At 38.3% G+C, this 21,488-nt stretch overlaps 1 protein-coding gene across 17 annotated transcripts in view; it reads left to right on the top strand.

The window, feature by feature from the left end:
* The window catches only part of LOC137660308 (uncharacterized), a 25,420-nt gene extending 7,308 nt beyond the window's left edge, over nucleotides 1-18,112 (top strand). The window contains exons 4-13 of one of the 17 annotated variants that reach the window (XM_068395104.1): nucleotides 2,271-2,306; nucleotides 12,076-12,111; nucleotides 12,279-12,314; nucleotides 12,458-12,493; nucleotides 12,650-12,685; nucleotides 12,845-12,880; nucleotides 13,064-13,099; nucleotides 13,246-13,281; nucleotides 16,813-16,855; nucleotides 17,685-18,112. In XM_068395104.1, coding sequence (XP_068251205.1) covers nucleotides 2,271-2,306; nucleotides 12,076-12,111; nucleotides 12,279-12,314; nucleotides 12,458-12,493; nucleotides 12,650-12,685; nucleotides 12,845-12,880; nucleotides 13,064-13,099; nucleotides 13,246-13,281; nucleotides 16,813-16,847 — 323 coding nt within the window. In that variant the 3' untranslated portion in view covers nucleotides 16,848-16,855; nucleotides 17,685-18,112. The remainder of the gene's footprint in view (nucleotides 1-2,270; nucleotides 2,307-12,075; nucleotides 12,112-12,278; nucleotides 12,315-12,457; nucleotides 12,494-12,649; nucleotides 12,686-12,844; nucleotides 12,881-13,063; nucleotides 13,100-13,245; nucleotides 13,282-16,812; nucleotides 16,856-17,684) is intronic. The other 16 variants (XM_068395108.1, XM_068395107.1, XM_068395106.1 and 13 more) reach the window with 16 other exon arrangements.
* The last annotated feature ends 3,376 nt before the right edge of the window (nucleotides 18,113-21,488 follow it).

Here is a 21,488-nt window from a genome sequence, read left to right as displayed (position 1 = left end):
CAGGAGAAGGAATAGATGCAAAGAGAATAGCAGCGTCTGTATATGTAACGAGCTCTTTTTCAAGTCCAAACCACATATCATATGCATATAGTATGAAATGTAATGGAGCAGAACACTGCCATGAGATACACCAGATATCACATTCCTATAGTCACGAACTTCGACCACAATCAAGGGATTTCTGTACAGCATTAGAAATTGTAAGATGGTCATCATATGGTCCAAAGCCTTCGCGAAAGTGCAATTGCAAACTAGGTAACAGATTATTACCTTAAGCATACCTTTTCAGACATTTTACCCTAAGACGTTCAAAATTTTAGATTCGGGATATATAGAAATTGGGTGGTAATCAGGAGGGATACATTTATCATAAACACAAGAACAAAAGAAAAATCCTTTTGTAACTTGCAAAAAAATAACAGAGAAATTGGGAGATAACAAATCTGCTGTCTTTTTAAAAAACAAAAGAAAAATACCATTTGGGTTTATACCTCCATAAGCATCAAAGTCCAGTAAGTGTTTTAAATTCACGGGATCAGAAAACTAAACTAGTTAGTTTAGTATCAGGAAAAAAAAGAGGAAGATCAAGGTTTTTATTATTCTGATACTATCAAACACATCTGCCAAAAGGTTTGCCTTTTCCATAGAACAGCAATTGACAGAACTATTTGGTTTATGTAAATGAGGAACTGTTAAGTCTATATCAAAGAATGTAGATTTAAGGGTAGCCCACCATTTACGTTCCTGGGTTGTACCAGAAAATGTTTATTTTATGGTCAAATTGTATTTCTTTTCAGTTGAAGAAATTCTCTGAGCAACAACTATGTAGTTGAGATACACCTATACATTATGATGACCAGTTTCTCATTTAGGACAACAACAGGCTTATCACTTATATAATTGTGACTAATTAAAATACAAAAGATCACTCAAAATACTATACTAGTCTGCTTGATATTTTGTATATATCTTTGATGAGTATTACACACCAGAGACAGGCTGGTCAGTCTGAATTACTAATGAAACCAAGGCACAGTAAAATGTCCCAACTGGAGAACCAACCTTACTTGTTATAACACTGAGTGAGTCAGTATATACTATGTCCAAGAGGATACTAGGATACTACACCTTGGAATAGTTCACTTATGATTTGATTACAGCTTGATTCAGAAGCAAACCCAAAATCCGTTGAACCGTGGCGATCTCTATAAGAAACCAAATTTAATTAGGAATGAGCGTTGAAATCACAAACAAAGACAATAGCGTCCTCTCTGTCATCCATCATCGATGCAAAGATTGAAAGGTTTCATGTCAGATCTGATTGACTGATTTATGCATAATATCATGACGATAACAATAGGTATCAGGCTTAAGTTAATTTGAGACTAAGAATGATTGTGAAAACAGTCAATGAACGAAAAGGCATAAACATTGTAGGACTATTAGTCAGATGCCTCTTTATGGTAGAATATGTAAAACATGGTATTTCTAATTATATATGAAAGAAATACTTTTTAGACAATGGATCAAAGCAAGTCGATGTGAAGGCTAATAATGGTTTCTCTCTGCCAGGTGAATAAGTATAATTTAGATAATTACTTCAATTGTTCAAGAAACGCAATTGGCAGTATTTTGATAAAGATATGAGAAGTGGCTAGGTTGATCAAGTTGAATTTGAGAGTAAAGTTGATGTCACGTGTCTTACTGAAATGTTATGAAAAATTTGGTCTTCAAATTGTGGGGATTGATTAAGATATTGGAAATAGGACAAGAAAAAGTTAGAAATGTCATCTTCATCTCACTCCAGCATTGTAGAAACTCAAAACAATAGGTCATAAAAGATGAAAGTCGATTAAATGCTTTCTAGATTCAAAGGTCAAAAGGAGTTAACATTCATCCCTTCAGCTAGTTTATAGTCTCCTGTCATCAATAATAATAAGGGAGGGTTTAGAGATCAAGAGAGCTAGACTGATGGAATTTTGATTTGGCCTAGAAGAGATTCAGTTAAATTTTTTTCTTTTTTATAGTTTTGTCTTGAATATTGGCGATATATTTCGAAAAAAAAATCAGTACGTTTCAACATTTTTTTTTTTTTTTGGCGTCAAAGCTGTGTTAACATAAGTATCGTAAGGTGACCAGATGTTAAGAGTAGCCGAATCAGTTCTTCTCCTAAAGACTAAAGGCCAGGCTAAGCATGTGTTGATAGGTTTTTTCCTAAAATGTCCTGCCATGGTTAATAAAACATTTATTTTCTTTTTGTTTTCCGTCAGGTATCCCAACTACATTTGAAACAACAGAGGAAAATGGTATGTAGACCTACATATAAGTTGACTCCTAAGAATTTTCAATCCGGTTGTGTCATTATTGCATGACTTCTTTACTATTTTATTATATTTATCCTTATATTTTCTTTGTTGATTTTGATTCCAGACATCATTGAGTGTAGTTGTTTATTAGATTTTCAATGGAAAATAGGCTGTCGAAAAAAGTTTCTCGTTTCTTACCATTATCCAATTTCTTCTACTCAGGTCTTTGAAAAAATATCACAGGAATTAGTCTCATTCTGTAATAAGAAACATGAGCTTTATTTTATTTCTTTCATGCAAAAGGTGTGGGATTATTCTTTTACCGTAATGAGACATTCCTTCACTTATATTCACAAAATAGAAATATAAGTGACGATGTCTTTAATGGTTTATTGTCTAAATAAACTTATCCTAATGTATCGTAAGTTATTTCTTTCATCATTTCATGAAATTATATCCTTTCCAACCGAGACGTTTTCTGTGAGTGTTTTAGATAAAATTTTTATAGAAAATGTAAGTCATTGAAAGAATAGAGGCCTAACTCAAATATTTTTCATAATATCGTCGTGAAAATCATTATGTACGTATCTTTGTTTATGGTTCCTTCATTTTTCCCGGCTTGTGACTATAAAGAAAGAAAGAAAAAAAAAAAGATTTCATGACTTTACATCCTTTCGAACCAAGACGTTTTCTCTGAGTGATTTAGATAACAAATCTATAGAAAATAAGTCAATGATGGAATAGAACCCCAACTCAAATATTTTTCATACTATTTTCGTGAAACTCTCTATGTACTTATCTATTTTTTGTATAAAATGAATTGATATTCAATTTAGTCATAAGATTTGTGTGATATTCAATTTAGTCATAAGATTTGTGTGTATTGTGTGATAGTAATCAACGGTAGCCTATTTAGAACACAGGACTATGCATATGTATATATTTGAACATGGATAAAATTTCAATTGACTATTTAGATTCTAAGAGTAATTTCATAATATGGTAAATAATTGAGAATACCACACTATGAAGTATAAGTGGCGGAAATGTACACACACACACACACACACACACACACACACACACACACACACAGGTGGAATTTCTTCCGGTTTTCTAGCTGTTCGCAAGACGAGGCTGCCGTACCACAAAAGCTGTTTCAGTAATTCTGCAAAACCACTACAAAAGAACACTACCTCACTTGAACGGCCCCACCTAACCTTACCTACAAGCCATGTCCCTACCTAAAGGGGGTTGCTACCCACCGTAAGTTGCCACATTCCTATTATCAAATGGGGAGGCTAAACTCCCTCCTGTGACCCCCGTTACTGCCCTATTCTTATTTGGTCGTCATCATACATACATGTGGCTGCGATCACACACAAGTTACAACCAGAAAAGGAGAGTGCTGTACTTACATTAATTCAGTTTCAGGTTGAGCCGCCCGTTAAAATACTACCACTAGAGAGGTATGGGGTCTTTTAACTGACCAACCAGTACTACATTGGATCCTTCTCTCTGGTTACGGTTCTTTTTCCCTTTGCCTACACACACACATACACTGAATAGTCTGGCCTATTTTTTACATATCCTCCTCTGTCCTCTTACACCTGACAACACAGATTACTAAGCAATTCTTCTTTACTTAAGGGGTTATTGCACTGTAATTGTTCAGTGGCTACTCTCCTCTTGGTAAGGGTAGAAGAGACTCTTTAGCTATGGTAAGCAGCTCTTCTAGGAGAAGGACACTCCGAAATCAAACCATTGTTCTCTAGTCTTGGGTAGTGCCATAGCCTCTGTACCATGGTCTTCCACTGTCTTGGGTTAGATTTCTCTTGCTTGAGGGTACACATGAGAACACTTTTCTATCTTATTTCTCTTCCTCTTGTTTTGCTATGTTTTTTATAGTTTATATTGGAGATATTTATTTTAATGTTGTTACTCTTCTTAAAATATTTTATTTTCCTCTTTTCCTTTCCTCACTGAGCTATTTTCCCTGTTGGAGCCCCTGGGCTTATAGCATCCTGCTTTTCCAACTAGGGTTGTAGCTTAGCAAGTAATAATAATAATGATAATAATAATAATAATAATAATAATGCTTCGTAACCTTTACAACGGCGCACCATTACTCGAAGTCATTTAAGTAAGAGTCTTCAAGAGGTATTATCTTTTATCCTAGGAACAACGACTCCTTCTTCTTTTGCGGAGGGTTTGATGGAAGGGCACTTAGTGGAAAAGAAGGGTGTTGGAACAACTTTTTTTATGATAGGTTGGATGGACGGGCAATTAGCGGAGGAGGAGGGTGTTGGGATGGTCCAAGCCTTTTGGAATCATGGGTATTGAGCGGGTAAACACTCTTAACTAATTTCAAGAATGCATTTAGTTTACACCCTGTATCCTTTAAATAATATTTTTGAGTAATGTTCATAGCAAAGTAGCTATCGTATAAATGTTTCTGGGCTCCGAATTTGTGTAGTACGGATCTTTTTAGCACTAGCCACTGGGATTCCATGGTATAGGTGCGCTTACTGAGATCATTCAGATTAAAAAACTTAATGCTAGGATTAACAGTGCGGTGCTGAAGAAATTTATCCTCAATATTAATATAGGACTTCCAACAGTCTGAAATTATTGTAGTTTTGGAATGAACAAACTCTAATAATAGCGGGAGCAATGACTTTTCCAAATGATCCTAGACAACCCTGAAAAAGGTCTCACATGTTTCATCGGTCAATCCCGCTGAACACCCATTTGCCACCGACCTTGCTGCCAACATTATATTTCCTCTTTCAAAATTTGTATTCGTCTATCTCGATGATATGTCCCGGTCCACCAAGTTTTTTTCTGTCCATCATTAAAAAGTCTGTACACACTTCGTGGCAGATATTTTACCAATCCATTACCGTATGGGAGACAAACATTTTGTACATCGGACGAGTCAGGTTCTGGGGATGACTGTATACAAAACTTGCTAAAGTAACATACACATCTTTGCACAATAGCTTTGAGCATGAAAAAGAAGCTACCATGGTAATGGTTAATCTTTTCCCTATTTCCTTAATCTTTCCCATCCCGAGTACCTGCCTTTGAGCTTTAAACTGTATTGTATCCAGGGGTACTCTCCTTTCCCCATATTCCCCACTTCCCTATTCTTCTTATTATTATTATTCTTACGGTAAGAACTATTTGAACAACGCCAAAAAACTTAGATTTGCTACTATTCACCGATTTTTTTTTGGCATATTTATACCGCATATCACCAATACGGCATTTTGCACAAATGCTGGAAAAATCCCAAAAGAGTTCCATTTCATAGAAATACAGTGTCAATTCATCACTTTTGTAAAACTCAGAATCCTTTTGATACTAAGATTGATTAAATGGAAAAAACGATTCACAGGTATCTTTGCACTGATTAGTTGCCATCTTTCGCACCGTGTGGGTAAAGACTGAACATCTCCGACCCTTGATGGATACTCTCATTACCCTGTTTGGATTTTTGGAAATATGGTATTCTGACTGGATAAAAAAAAGCCCTCCGGCAATTTCCCAAGTTAAGTGGGATTCGATTGGGTCATTTCAAATTGCTGCGACAGCCGATTAGTTTAGTTTCCTGCCGCTAAGGTGCTGCTGAGTCAATCATAATGCCATCTACAGGGAATCATAGGAACTATGGGGTCGAGAGACTGCGTGGCACAGTAGAGAGCTCGTTCAAATTATAAATTTCATGACAAATTAGATGGTTTTCAAAATCATAGTATATCGATATAGTAAGTACTTACTTATAACATTGTGAACAACACATACACACAATAGAAGAGCTCGGGAAGGATTTTGGAAAGGTTCAGTTGGAGATATTGGTATAGGAGAAGTACAAAACTTTCTTAGTGGCTTAAGCTTAAGTTATTAGAATGAGTAATAGCAGGAAGTTTCAGCTGAGTGGGAGAGAGCTGAAAAAGGGAGTTTGTTAGCGGCTGTGAGTGGTAGAGAAAGGGTGGAATAAACATCCCTGTACCTGAAAATACTAGAACAAAAATAAAAATAAAATCTTACTTATCACTGTGTTCATTGAAGCGTCTATGTGCTGCTTGGTTGAGAGGGATACCTGAACTTAAAAGATATAAGAGAGATTGCAAGTGGAAGAAGAGCTAAAAAGAAGTTAAAGGGTTGCTTAGATTTCAAATTGGTGCTGTTACTACGTTATCTCGGTGGAGGGTAGCTGCGGAGAAAGGCTGAGAATGTATCAACATTAGCAATTATGTGTTTAGCAATTACTGTAGTAGGTACAGGATTATTGGGGTTAAATTCCTGTCTAAGTAGGCTTGTTTCTTGACAGTGCAATAGGTAATATTACAGAGGTTCATTTGTTGCTTGCTTGCAGTAGCTGCACGGCATTTCTGGTCTCTGCTGTGCTGCTGGGTCTTCGTCATTCTCCATGATGATTTGCCAGTTGCACAGATACCCCAGTCACAGTCTGCAAATGATAATTGCGACTTGGTGGGGGATTTCTCTTGCAATTGGATATGGTACTAGATTTGTTGCTTCTATGTACCATTTTGCTGATCTTGATCCATCAAGGAATGCTCGCCTTACTTCGCTACTCTTTTGTATGTTGCAAAAGGCTGCCACTCGATTCTTGATAGTTTTCAGTGAAAGTTGAAGAGTGATGAGTATTGTCTGGCACATTAGGGCAGATTTGGTTAGGTAATTGGCTTCATCATTGCCAGTGGTTCCGGTGTGACTTGGGATCCAATTCAGAGTTACTTGCCTGTGGTTGCTTTGGTGGGCTAAGGCTAAGTACTGTATTGCTGTGATAAGGTAGACATTTTCAGTAGGTTCTTTGTTGCTGAGAGCCAGAATAGCTCCTCTCGAATCTGTATGAATTGTTGTGTTTCCTTCTTGTAGATTGGCAGAGTATTCTAGGGCTTTGGCAATTGCCACTAGCTTGGTTTGTAGGGAGGGGTAGTGGTTTGATAGCCTCCAATTTTCTCTGTAGCCTGATGGAGGGAAGCCGCTGCAGGAATGTCACGGTCAAGTGATCCATCAGTATAGTAGATGTTGGGAGCTGGGGTGTTGCTGATTGCAGTTTTAGCTGCTTCTGTGAGTTGCTCTGGTGTGCAGAGAGCTTTGCTTGCTGCTGGAAGGATAGTGAAGTTGTACTGGATGGGGTCCAGAGACCACGGGGTAGGAGTGCTGTAGTCATCGTACTTTTGTTGCCCCTTGGTCTTGTGGGCTTCATTTTGCATTTGCGTTCTTCTAAGTGTGTCCAATAGTCTCTTTGCATGAGAATTTGCCGTGTCTATCTCTTCCACTAGAGGGAGAAGTCTTTCAAGTTTATTGTTCAGAGGGCAGTCTCTGTCTGCGATGATTGACTTGAATATGATACTGCAGTTCCTGATGTCGATCCTGGCTGAAAGGGAAATTAGGTTAGTTGCGGCTTTTAACAAGCAGAGTCTGGTCCACATTGGAGAGCCGCTGATGAGTCTCATGGCATTATTTTGTACCACTTCTAATGATGCTTTTTGAGTAACAGTCAGTGAGATGAGTGTATGTGCTGCATAGTTGATGTGAGATTGAATTGCTTGAACGTAAATCAGTCTTAGGAGGCTGTTTGATACTCCTTGTTTGCGGGAGGTCATTCGTTTCATGGCTGAGAGACGAATTTTCGTTTTCTCTCTGAGGTGGGTTACTTCGTTGGCCGTTGATAGTTTTGCTGATAATTATTCCTAGATACAGGAATTGACTTACCCATTCGATGGCTTCATCCATCAGAGTGAAGTTCTGAGGGTTTTGTGGGTGTTTTATGGCCATGGCTAAGGTCATTGCATTTAGCCTGGATCATGTCCAGTGCCTTTTGGGTGGTTTTTCGTGCGTGCGCTTTATGTGGGTAGATGATGCATATGTCATCAGCGTTTATGAAGATTTCCACTCCGTTTGGGAGGTCTAGAGTGGGTAGATTCTCCATAAGTAGGTTGAACAGATAGGGGGATGAATTCTGAGGTTATTACTTGAAAGGTGACTCTAGCTTCTTGGTTCAGTGTGTAGTTCCAAGTCCAGGCCAGTAAATGTCCTTTCATTCTTTTTTCAACAAGTGTGAAGAGGATGGCTGGAGAGCTGGCTAGCTCAAATGTTTTCTCAAGATCAAGAAAGATGAAAAAGGCTTTTTTGTCGTTGATTGTTGTAAGAACATCAGTTATGCATTGCCGAGTGCCTATGCCTTTTCTGTAGGCATACAGGCGGTGATGTATTGGGCCTATTTTCCATTGGAGTTTGTTGAGTACCATTCATTCAGCAACTTTGTCGGTGCAGCTAATTAAAGCTATGGGTCGGTAGGTGTTTGGTTCTTTGGGTTTTGGGATGGGTTTTGTGTCCTGTTGGTTCCATGTTATTGGGCAGAGTCTTTCTGTGTGTGTTTTGTTGATAAGTGCAAGTACACCAACTTTGCGGGGCTTCCCATGTTCCTTACCATACTGTATGTGATTAAGTCAGCTCCAGGGGGAATGTCCTTCCTGCCTTTTGCAAGGGCCGTGTTGAGTACTTTCATGGTGTAGGGATTGTCGGTGTCATCTCTCATATTTCAGACGGCTTCTATAATGTTATTCCTGATTGGGAGCAGTGTTCTCTGCCTGTTTATGGTTTGCAGAGGAAGATTTGTACTTTCGGCTCGGTCGGCAAAGTTACTAGCAATTCTATTTGCTTCTGTTAATAGATCTGGGTGGGTGACTCTGGGTGTACTGTATTCCCCAGAGATATGGTTGAACCAACCCCATATCTTTGTTAGAGATATGTGGAAGTTGATTTCGTGGCACCATGAATACCATTTGTCTATTTTCACTTCCAGTGTTACCTGTAGGGAATGTTTGGTGATTTCCATGTGTAGATCATGAAGTTTATCAGTTCTGCATCTTCTGAAGAGCTTTCTGGTTCGGTTGATTCTTGCGTTCATTTCCTTGATGTGGCTGTTGTAATACCAGGCATTGGCGTGTTTGGTTCCAGAATGCTTTTTCTGAGGCAAGGATATACTGGCGGCAGCATCTAGTTGCTTGTTGAAGTCAAGTGATAGGGTGGAAATGTCATCGTGAGGGTTCTTGATGTATTCCCAAGCCCATTCCGTCAGAGCTATCTCGAATCTTGTCCAGTTTGCAAGGGGTTGGGTTCCACCCTTTCGGGGGTGGAGGAGGAGGAGGAGGGTATTTCTCCAATTCGAGTTCAATTTATAGGGCAAGGTGATCACTTGTTAGAACAGGATGCAGTTGCCATTTAGCACCCTTTTCGATGGTGCTTGATAGGAAGGTGAAGTCTAGACGACCACCCCTTAGATGGGTTGCTTCTGTCACATTGTTAAGCAATGTTACGTCAGGATGTTCTTGCTGTAGGGCATGCAAGTGTCTGCCTGTCTGATTTGTTACTGATATTAAGTTCAGAAATGGGTGGTGAGCGTTGAAGTCGCCTGCAATGATTGTGTCTTCATTAGAGGCGGCGGCGAAGAGCCCCTCTGCATTGATGCTTTTGGCTGGAGATTTGTAGATATTGTGGACTGTGAGGGTTGTGGCTAACAGAGGTATCTGAACACTGAGTATCTCTGCCTCTGTCCCACAGTCGATGCTTTGTACTCTTTTTGAGGGGATGCTATTCTTGATGAGGGTAGTTAATCTTGTCGTTGTTGGTTTTAGATACATGGTGTACACTTTATATCCAGAGAATGAGAATGGTGTATTTTCGTTTAACAAGGTTTCTTGCAGCACAATGATGTCTGGATTTTGCACTGAAGTTTGGGATTGTAGGAAGGCAAACTTATTTCTGAGTCCGCATGCGTTCCATTAGAGTATTTTCACTTTAGTGTTGCTGGGAGTATCATCGTTGTTGTGTGTGGTTGTGTTACGATCGTTTGCTGGAGGGACAATGAAGGGAGTAGAACTTGGAGTTCCTGGGCGGCGTTAGCAAAAATGAAATCATCAAGGGACTTCTGAGAGAACTTAATCTTTTGAGACTTTAAAAAATTACAAAGCACGTTAGAGATGGCAGCTATAAAGAGCCTTCATAGTACAAGTGATGGGGTCATAATCGTTCCATTCAGTGATGGGTGGTGCTGAGGGAGTGGAGGGGCGTGAGGCGCTTGAAAGGCTTATGACAGCGGGACTAGGGAGACTGGGAAACTCACTTAAGGAATTGGAGGTGATGGGTGTGTGGGTTACAGGTGCGGAAGAGGATGAGGAAGGATGTGGTCGGTTCTGCTGGGAGGAAGTGGAAGAGATGGGAGGAGAGGTAAATCTTAGTGATGAGGGTGTGGAAGGCGTGTGGAAAGGGGATCGTTTTGACTTTGGAGGAGGTCTGGTAGGGCGTTGAGGTTTTATTGCTGGGAGAGGACTTGGAGGAGAAGGAAGTTCAGGAATGGCATGTCTGGAGGGATTAGGATTGGGTCGGGAGGTGCGGTTGGTTGGAAGAAGGGTGTGGTTGGTTGGAGGTTAGTGAGTTCGACGTGGCTGCAGGTTGTAATGGCGGTCAGCGATGCGCTGCAGTCTTGCAGATCATCTGTCATGTCAAGCATGGTGAGGTCCTCTGCAGTTAGCAGTGGTGTGGTATCCTGCCTTGAACCTGCCAATGCAGTAGGCTGTAGGGTGCTGTCTGCTGCTGCAAACTGCACAGACCTCCGGGACTGTGCAGCAGCTCCTGTGGTGCCCAAACTTCTGACACCTGAAGCATCTGAGGGGTTCTCGGAAGTACTCCTCTGTGTATAAGGTACCCCAGTGGCCAAAGGAGAGCTGTGGAGGTCATAGGCCCTTGATGACTGCCTCCAGGTTGTGGGACCTCCTTTCAGCTTTCTCTTCACATCTCTTGGCTGAGAGAATGGAAGGGTGGTTCAGCACAAGTTCCAGTGGTAGGTCAAGGTCGTATACTATGATAATAGTAGTGGGCTTGTTGGCTAGGTTTAGGTGTAGGACGTCTTGCTGCTCCAGGAACTCCTTGGTTTGATGGTCCTGAGCTGATATGACTTGTTGTCCCCTGCGACTGGGACGAATAGTCATGCTCAGGTGTGGATTCCTGGCCTCCATGGCGGCTATGGCAGCATACGAGGTCGTGTTTGGGCCAGGAGTGAGCCTGGATCTTGTTGGATGGGACGTGCTGTTGGTTGTCTGCTTTAAAGGTGGCTGCTGGGCAGGATGAGCGGTGATTTCCTGGCAGTCTTCTTCTTCTTCTTCTTCTTCTTCTTCTGTTGCTGCTGGTTCTGCTACATCTCGGTGCTGCCCAGTCTCCTCTTGATTGTCCTTAGGTGTTTCAGGGACTGGCTCCATTTCAGGTTGGATGGTTGAAGTGGTTTTCTTCTTCCTATGGCTCCTCAAGGTGAAACATCTGAGCTTCATTATCCTTCCCTTCACCACTGGCACAAGGGGAGGAGATAGGGATGGGGGAAAAACCCCTGGCTGCCATGCAAACACACATGGTAGCCTTCAGCTTGGTCGAACTCAAACTGCTAGGTTTTCATTGTCTCAATAACACACACGCACAACCCCCCCCCCCAAAAAAAAAGAAAATCAAAATGTGTTAAAGGCGCAGTTCAAATATAAAATCCGAACTTGCTAACACTTGGGAAAGTTCACGGATAGAGGACTGAAAATGTCAGTTACTCTGCTGTAAATTACGGCCGTGAATGTGGTCCTCTCCCTGTGATAGCAGCGAGAAATGCGAAGCATGTATTGATAAGTTCCTTTGTCCTAAAATGTCGTGCCAAAGTTAGCAAAACATTTATTTTCTTTTTGTTTTCCGTCAGGTATCTCATCCACGTTTGAAACAACAGAGGGAAATGGTAAGTAGGCCTACATATGAGTTGACTGGTTAATTCTTTCAATCTGGTTATGTCATTATTAGATCACTTTTATATTTATCCTTAATAAGAAATAAAATAATAATAATATTAATAATAATAATAATAATAAAACATAAAACATTTATTTTCTTTTTGTTTTCCGTCAGGTATTTCAACTACTTTTGAAACAACAGAGGGAAATGGTAAGTAGGCCTACTATGAGTTGATTCGTTAATTCTTTCAATATGGTTATAGCATTATTAGATCACTTTTTTATATTTATTCTTAATAATAATAATAATAATAATAATAATAATACATTTATTTTCTTTTGGTTTTCCTTCAGGTATTTCAACTACGATTGAAACAAAAGAAGGAAATGGTAAGTAGGCCTATCATGAGTTGACTCGTTAATTCTTTCAATCTGGTTATGTCATTATTAGATCGCTTTTTTAATATTTATCCTTAATGATAATAATAATAATAATAATAATAATAATAATGATAAAAAATGTATTTTCTTTTGGTTTTCCGTCAGGTATTTCAACTAATTTTGAAACAACAGAGGGAAATGGTAAGTAGGCCTACTATGAGTTGATTCGTTAATTCTTTCAATCTGGTTATGTCATTATTAGATCACTTTTTTAATATTTATCCTTAATGATAATAATAATAATAATAATAATAATAATAATAATAATAATAAATATATTTTCTTTTGGTTTTCCGTCAGGTATTTCAACTAATTTTGAAACAACAGAGGGAAATGGTAAGTAGGCCTACTATGAGTTGATTCGTTAATTCTTTCAATCTGGTTATGTCATTATTAGATCACTTTTTTAATATTTATCCTTAATGATAATAATAATAATAATAATAATAATAATAATAATAATAATAATAATGATAATAATAATAATAAAAAATATATTTTCTTTTGGTTTTCCGTCAGGTATTTCAACTAATTTTGAAACAACAGAGGGAAATGGTAAGTAGGCCTACTATGAGTTGACTCGTAAATTCTTTCAATATGGTTATAGCATTATTAGATCACTTTTTTATATTCATCCTTAATAATAATAATAATAATAATAATAATAATAATACATTTATTTTCTTTTGGTTTTCCGTCAGGTATTTCAACTAATTTTGAAACAACAGAGGGAAATGGTAAGTAGGCCTACTATGAGTTGACGTTAAATCTTTCAATTTGGTTATGTCATTATTAGATCACTTTTTTATATTTATCCATATATTTTCTTTGTTGATTTTTATTCCTGACATAGTGAGTTTAGTTGATCATTAGATTTTCAAGGAAAAATAGACTGTCGAAAAAAGTGTGTCGTTTCTTACCATTCTCCAATTTCTCCTACTCAGGTCTTTGTAAGAAATTCCAAAATTTAGTCTAATTTTTTAATAAGAAACCTAATCGTCCTTTTATTTCCTTTATGAAAGAGGTGTGGGATTGTTCTTTTACCGTAATGAAACATTCCTTCACTTATATTCACAAAATAGAAATAGAAATGACGCTTTCTTTAATAGTTTATTGTCTATATAAACTTATTCCATTCCTCATTTTATGGTCCCTTCATTCTTCCTGGCTCGTGACTATAAAGAGAGAGAGAGAGAGAGAGAGAGAGAGAGAGAGAGAGAGAGAGAGAGAGAGAGAGAGAGATCCTGAAATTATGTCCTTTCCAACCATGATGTTTTCTTTGAGTGTTTTATGTCAAATATCTATAGAAAATGAAAGCTATTGAAAGAAGAGAAGGTGTAAGAGATGGTAGTAACGGGGAAGGGAGGGTTTGCTGGTTAAAGCTGTTGGGAGTTTTAAGGAGAGGGAAGGAAACATCTTTTAAATTCGGAAATTTTCTCGATATTTTCTTATGCTAATGAGTAATCTTTTTTTCTTTTACACTTTTTGAAATCGTTGTTAGTTTAACGAAAAAGATATTATGACTATAATAAAACAGACATGACATTTAACACTAACGTTATCAGAAATATACGAATACCAGAAAATTTATCTCTCTCTCTCTCTCTCTCTCTCTCTCTCTCTCTCTCTCTCTCTCTCTCTCTCTCTCTCTCTCTCTCTTATGCTAATCTAAAAGTATAACACTAAACTAATTCTATCTATCACAAACAAATATATATAGATACTTTCGTCATACAAACGATAGTTTTGTCATCAAGCGAGAAAATTAAAAATCGGATGTCGAAATTAACACGCAAATGAAGTCAGTCTCATACATCAATTCTTGTTGCGGTTGATGGCAATTCAACTGCAATTTCTAAATCTAATGTTAATCTCTAAAATTGTAAAATTATATGTTGCGTTGTAATACATCCGAATTATATATATATTTTTTTTCATATAGCTATCTGAATTTCAGTAATCGTTACATCGTACCTAATTTATAATCTGATGTTGGATTGAGATCACTGTTTTGTGTTTTGCTGATGCCTTTTCCAAGCCGGCTTCTATATACGCATTCATCCTTTTTCGTCTTCAGGGCTTTCTTTGGGGCATGTGTTCATTTACAAATCGAGTATTGCCATAACCAAGAGCAGGTACAGATAGTTAAAAAAAAAAAAAGGGGGGGGGGCGGTTCGAAAACCTAACCAAAGCAACTGAGGGTCCCCGGGACGCTGTAAGCCCCCGTAAGCTGATGCATTTTTAAGCGATTTTACAGCGATTTTTCATGTATATGATACCCTTTTTTCCTTATAATTGCACTTATAAGATGGATACGCCTTATGCAATAACAGCATCCCGGTAATATAAATAAAACATTCCAGCAGTAATCTCTACCATCAAATCTATAGTCCATTTCTTTTAGCGAGGCAGTTTTGCACCGACTCGCAGCGGTGCCCTTTTAACTCGGAAAGGTTTCCTGATCGCTGATTGGTTAGAATGATCTTGTCCAACCAATCAGCGATCAGGAAACTTTTCCGAGCTAAAAGGGCACCGCTGCGAGTCGGTGAAAATCTGCCTCGCAAAAAGAAATGGACTATAGTACATGACAATACATTACCGGGAAACCTCATCAACTGACTACCCCTTGAGTTATATCTATAATTATTGGGGCACCTGCATCCTCCCGTTCAACTATCAACCAAAAGAAATTCTATACTCATCGAATTGTAGTTAGTCTCTCCAATTTGTCCAAATTGATTCATATCAGAAACCCAATCTCTTTATTTCCAGCTCATATATAATGAATGTTTACCACTTGGCAGTGTGTGTGTGTGTGTGTGTGTGTGTGTGTGTGTGTGTGTGTGTGAGAGAGAGAGAGAGGGGCACCAAAAGAATTGGAAGACCCTGGCCTACATGGCTGAGGAATATGAAGCGTGAAGTAGATGATGAATGGAGAAGTATTGATTTAAAAGCTCAAGATAGAGACGAATGGCGAAATCTAACCGAGGCCCTTTGCGTCAATAGGCGTAGGAGGAAATGATGATGATGTATTGGAAAACATGGAGCGATTCTAATGCCTTTATATTGAAAAGGAAGTTCTAGTTATTTTGTGCATAAACTAATGCGTTGATATAATACAAAATAAGAAGGATGGCTCTAAATCTTACTATAAAAAACAACTCCATCTCCTATATAAACTATTAAACTTTAACAAAAGAAGAGAAAGAGAAATAAGATAGAATAGTGCGCCCGAGTGTACCCTCAAGCAAGAGAACTCTAACCCAAGACAGTAGATCATGGTACAGAGACTATGGCATTACCCAAGACTAAAGAATAATGGTTTGATTTTGGAGTGTCCTCCTAGAAGAGCTGCTTCCCATAGCTAAAGAGTCTCTTCTACCCGTACCAAGAGGAAAGTAGCCACTGAACAATTGCATTGCAGTAGTTAACCCCTTTGGTGAAGAAGAATTGTTTGGTAATCTCACTGATGTTAGGTGTATGAGGACAGAGGAGAATATAGAAATAATATGCCAGACTATTCGGTGCGTGTGTTGACAAAGGGAAAATGATCCGTAACCAGAGAGAAGGATCCAATGTAGTATTGTTTGGCCAGTCAAATGACCCCATAACTCTCCAGCAGTAGTATCTCAACGGGTGGCTGGTGTACTGTCCAACATACTACCCAAAAATCCAATTGAATTCCAAAAAAAAAAACCTTAGGACTCCTGTATTGCATTACATCAAGAAATATCCTATTTCTATTTGTCGTTTAGATCTTAAAACGTCCAAATTCTAAGGAGAATAGATTTACCTTGTTCTGTATTCGATTTTATGTTGGTTAAATGTCTTACAAATGTTAAAAATACAAAAAGAAAGATAAAACAAAAGGATTTTGATTAACATTCTCCCTTTTCAAGATAAATATAATTTTACAAATTCTTTATCAGCTGTTATAGAGTGGGTAATATTTATATTAGAGCTGAAGTGCATAATTTGATGATAATTCAAGTTATTTTCATGTTAACATGTGTAGGGCACTAATTGCATACTCAGAATTTTGTTCATTTATTACGGAAACTCTGCGAAATATTATAAGACTTATGATAGTATTTTATTCTTATTTCTGAATCAATCAAAGACAGATTTTTTTAAGACTTTTAACAATAATTCCAGTTCATCTGTTTTGGCTTTTTTGTTTTCTTAGGTTTTGCTCGGATGATAAATAAATCAAGCTTATGATTTGCCTTTATTTTTCCTGAAAGAAAATTTCTTTTCCATTCCAACAGATTCTACAACCATCGACGTATCACCAGCCCTGTAACAATACCGGCAAGTGGCTCTTTTTACTGTTCTATTTCTTCTATAAAAACTTGTTTGGATTCACTTACATTTAAAATCCTAAGATTGTTCCAATTCTAGTACAGGATCATATGCTAATTCCCCTATGCATAGAAGTTTTATCATTATTACTAGCTAGGCTATAACTCTAGTTGGGAAAGCAGGATGCTAAAGTCCATGGGCTCGAACAAGGAAATAATTACCCAGTGAAGAAAGGAAATAAAGAAACCAATAAACTACAAGACAAGCAGCCTAATGAACAATCAAAATAAAATATCTTAAGAACAGTAACAACGTTAAAACAGATCTTTCATATATAAACTATAAAAAGAGACTGATGTCAGTCTGTTCAACCTTAAAATTTTTGCCGCAAGTTTGAACTTTTGAAGTTCTACAGATTCAACTAGCTGATTAGAAAGATTATTCCACAATTTGGTCACAGCTGGAATAAAACTTCTAGAATACTGTGTAGTATTGAGCCTCATGAAGGAGAAGGCCAGAATTGTTTTACATTATTTGTCAAATACGGGATTTTTCTTATTCCGATTTACGGAAATCAATGGAAATGTTTTAAATCCTTTATCAAACCCGTGGGATTGTTCTAATTACTGCAAAACCACATAGAGTTATTCTAATTACTTTATTTATTAGACAGGAAAACATTAATTTCATTGAGTATAAAATCAAAAGATAGAAAATATTCCTTTATAACTCAATTCATGTTTTCTTGCACAAATTCTAGAATGTTTAATGTCACCCTTAATTGAAGACATATTCCACAACACATTTATTTACTATTTGTATTTTTTTTTCTCTTTAGCAACTGCAAAGAAACGGACTGACCCTGTTCCGGATACCATCTGCGACATGAGGAAATTAGGTTTTCGTAAGATGAGACTATTCATTCAAATGTATTCTGCTTCTCAGTAATTTCCACCCCTGTATTAGAGTGTTTTGTTTGGCACGCACGAATTATCTCGTTGTTTACTCCATCAATGGCAGATAATGAATCTATTACTATTAATCCTTCAACATGGGCAATACATGAAGTCCTTTGCACACTATTTGCAAAAGCAATTAAGATTATCATGCCTTTAGCATAGCAATAAATCTACTGTTGCTCATAACATGTAACTCCTTTTGATGAATTGATATTCATACATTTACCATGCTTAAGGGTTTATCAATATTCCTACTGTGCTACTGTGTATGATTTTATTGGAAAAATATTAAAGTGTTTCAAAATTTCTACTTATTTTACCTTATTTTATGCCCGATAAAAATTCTGTAGACTTCTACTGAATATATTAGTAGCGAAAGATTGACCACAACAATACTTTGTAAATGAAGTCTATATGCTTTTTCTAATTAAACACTGCAGTAAAAAAACATGGAATCATCATTTTTCATCTAGAATTTAAACGTCTAGAGTAAAGTTAGCAGAAACGCATTTACTTTCTATACCTTTTGCGTTTCCACCTCTCTTGCTTTTCTTAGACCGTGTGTATGACCAGGAAACTAAAGGAGAATGTGTTGCTCCTGGGTTCTAAATGTCCTCCCAGACCTTAGGGATGGGCTATATTATTATTATTATTATTATTATTATTATTATTATTATTTGCTAAGCTACAACCCTAGTTGAGAAAGCAAGATGCTATAAGCTCAGGGGCCCTAGCAGCGAAAATAGCCCAGTGAGGAAAGGAAACAAGGAAAAAAATATTTTAAGAACAGTAACATTAAAATGAATAATTCATATCTAAACTATAAAAACTGTAACAAAGCAAGAGGAAGAGAAATTAGATAGAATATTGTGCCCAAGTGTACCCTCAAGCAAGGGAACTCTAACCCAAGACAGTGGAAGACCATGGTACAGAGGCTATGGCACTAACCAAGATTAGAGAAAAATGGTTTGGCTTTGGAATATCCTTCTCCTAGAAGATCTGCTTACCATAGCTAAAGAGTCTCTTCTACCCTCTCCAGAATTTATAAATCTAATCTAATAAGAAAAATCCATAGCATTGTGCAGCGGGTTCCAAAACGTCCGACAAACACGAAGTCAGTGACAAATGAGAGGTTTGACATTATTATCTCGACATGAATATTTTCAAAGTTTATCTTCAATGTAAGCGGTACTTATTTTTAAATTAATCGGGTGGTTTTACGTATTAGAAAATAAATTTCTGAAATGCTCTGACTTAGAGTTCTTTAGGTATACAACCTAAATGGTTTTAAGAATAATGATGACCGGACTCGAGGTGGTAACAGTTATAAAAAAAGAAAAAAAAAATAGTTGGCTTACAAAAATATGCTTTATAACATAACCAATTTGAATTCAGATTTACAACATATCACTTGGCGTAATAATTCGGTATCAGGCCAATTTTACATTACACATTTTCTACCCTCTAAAGTGCAATCAGTTGGTATCAAACAGGTTTTGCTTTAAACATAATACTTTACATATTTTATAGTTTCTATCTTAAATTTCATTCTACACTCGCTTGTTATAAATCCGGAGAAATCTCAATAATACACAAATGATAATTAGGTATTGCTTTCAGCCAAGAGCTCTGGCCTTGTTATAGAATTGGTTTCAATTGACAGATTACTACACTTTAAAGGTCGCTCATGAATGGCAGAGGCAAGGGACAGTGACATTGCCCGAGCAAGACAATGCCTTAGAGACTGACTATATATTCATATGATCAGCGCTCAAGGCCCCTCTCTACTCAAGTTTGGATCAGTGAGGGCCAGGCAATGGCTGTTTATGACTAAGCAGGTAGACCTATAGACTCCCCAAACCCCCATCTTTAGCTCACAAGGATGGTGAGGTTGTAGACACTAAAGGAACTAACGAGTTTGAGCGGGACTCGAACCCTAATCTGGCGATCACCAGGCAAAGACTTTACCAATAGGTAACAGCAATTTGTACTAATCCGGAGAAATCCCAATAGTAGTATTTAATTCATTAAATACAAAAGACACTTAGGTGCCGCAGTTCTCATTATACAGTCGGTTTCAGTCGACCGTTTAATACTTAACATGAAGTTAACATCAGGTTAAAGTAGGTTAAAGGATAGGCGAGCGACAAAAACATCGATCATACAAGTTATTCAGTAATAGCAATTATCAACAATTCCAGCTAAAAATTGTACTAGATCTATACTCTAGCACAGTTAAAATGATACTAGATATGCAGTAAACCCTTCTGGTCTTGAAAGAGCTTTAAGCTACGACAGAGCACAGAGATAAAAACGAAAATTTACATCCTGGACCAGATGGGAATTCAGTGGGCGAACTATTGGGGATGCAGGTGGTGTGATGTGACGGTGCCGAGAGAGAGGTTGTGACTCAAAGGCAGGAAGCAATCAACTGAGTTATTTATTAAAGAACACTCTCCTTTATATACAAAACCTCAAGGCAACAGGACATAACATGCTCAAGAGACAGACAATGTTACAAAGGAAAACCGGAGACATGATTATTCAGGTTCATTTTAGTGTGAGGGAAGAGCGCAGATACAAGCATAATATATACAAAATAATTTATGTACGATCGTGTGACACACGGTTGGTACATGGCTCCCCCCCTAAAAATGACATACTGTACATGTTAAATAGGGCGCCCTGATCTAGAGAGGCGAACTGTAGGCGGGTTATCTGGCAGAAGATAAGCAGGTTTTAGACGATCAATGGAGATCCAGTCTTCTTTGCCACGAATGTTTAGTAGGAATGCTTTCGGACTGCGTCGGATCACAAGGAAAGGGCCCGTGTAAGGGGGCGTTAGCGGTGGCTTGCTAGTGTCGTTGCGCAGGAAGACGTGCGTTGCAGAGTGCAAGTCTGTTGGTATGTGATGCTTCGCTGGGGGTTGTAAGTCTGGCGGCACGGAGTAAATTTTCCCACGACGTGACGTATGCGCTGGAGATCGTCGGAGGAGGCTGTAGAAGGAAAAAATTCGGCAGGGACGACCAACGGGTCGCCATACACCATTTCAGCTGCCGAGACGTCGAGGGCGTCTTTAGGAGTGGTGCTTAGTCCCAGGAGGACCCAGGGAAGCTGAGTAAACCAGTTGGAATCCTTGCAGCGGGACATCAAAGCTGCTTTGAGGGTGCAATGAAAACGTTCAACCATTCCATTGGCAGCGGGGTTGTAGGCCGTTGTCAGATGTAGGGTGATGCCCAGGAGATTCGCTAATGATGTCCACAATTGAGAGGTGAAAGTGGTTCCCCTGTCAGAAGTAATATGCTCAGGGATACCAAATCTTGAAATCCATCCAGAGAGTAAGGCAGATGTACATGAGGCGGCGTTGCAGTTTCCATGGGAATGGCTTCAGGCCAACGAGATGAGCGGTTGATGACGGTAAACAGGTAACGATGTCCTTGTGATGTGGGTAGGGGGCCTACAACGTCGACGTGAATGTGTGCGAAATGACGCTGAGGTTGAGGAAAGGTGCCCACTCCTGAATCCGTGTGTCGATGTACTTTGGAAGTTTGGCAAGAAGTACAGGCACGGACCCAATCCTTAGCATCCTTAGAAATGCCGTGCCAAATGAACTTTGCCTTCAGCAGCTCTGCAGTAGAACGGCACGAGGGATGTGAAAGGCCGTGAATGAAATCAAACACCTG

Source organism: Palaemon carinicauda, chromosome 20 (genome assembly GCF_036898095.1).
Source record: "Palaemon carinicauda isolate YSFRI2023 chromosome 20, ASM3689809v2, whole genome shotgun sequence".
Classification (NCBI taxonomy): domain Eukaryota; kingdom Metazoa; phylum Arthropoda; class Malacostraca; order Decapoda; family Palaemonidae; genus Palaemon; species Palaemon carinicauda.
Note: the sequence above shows the minus strand (reverse complement) of the source record. Positions and strands in the feature narration are given on the sequence as shown.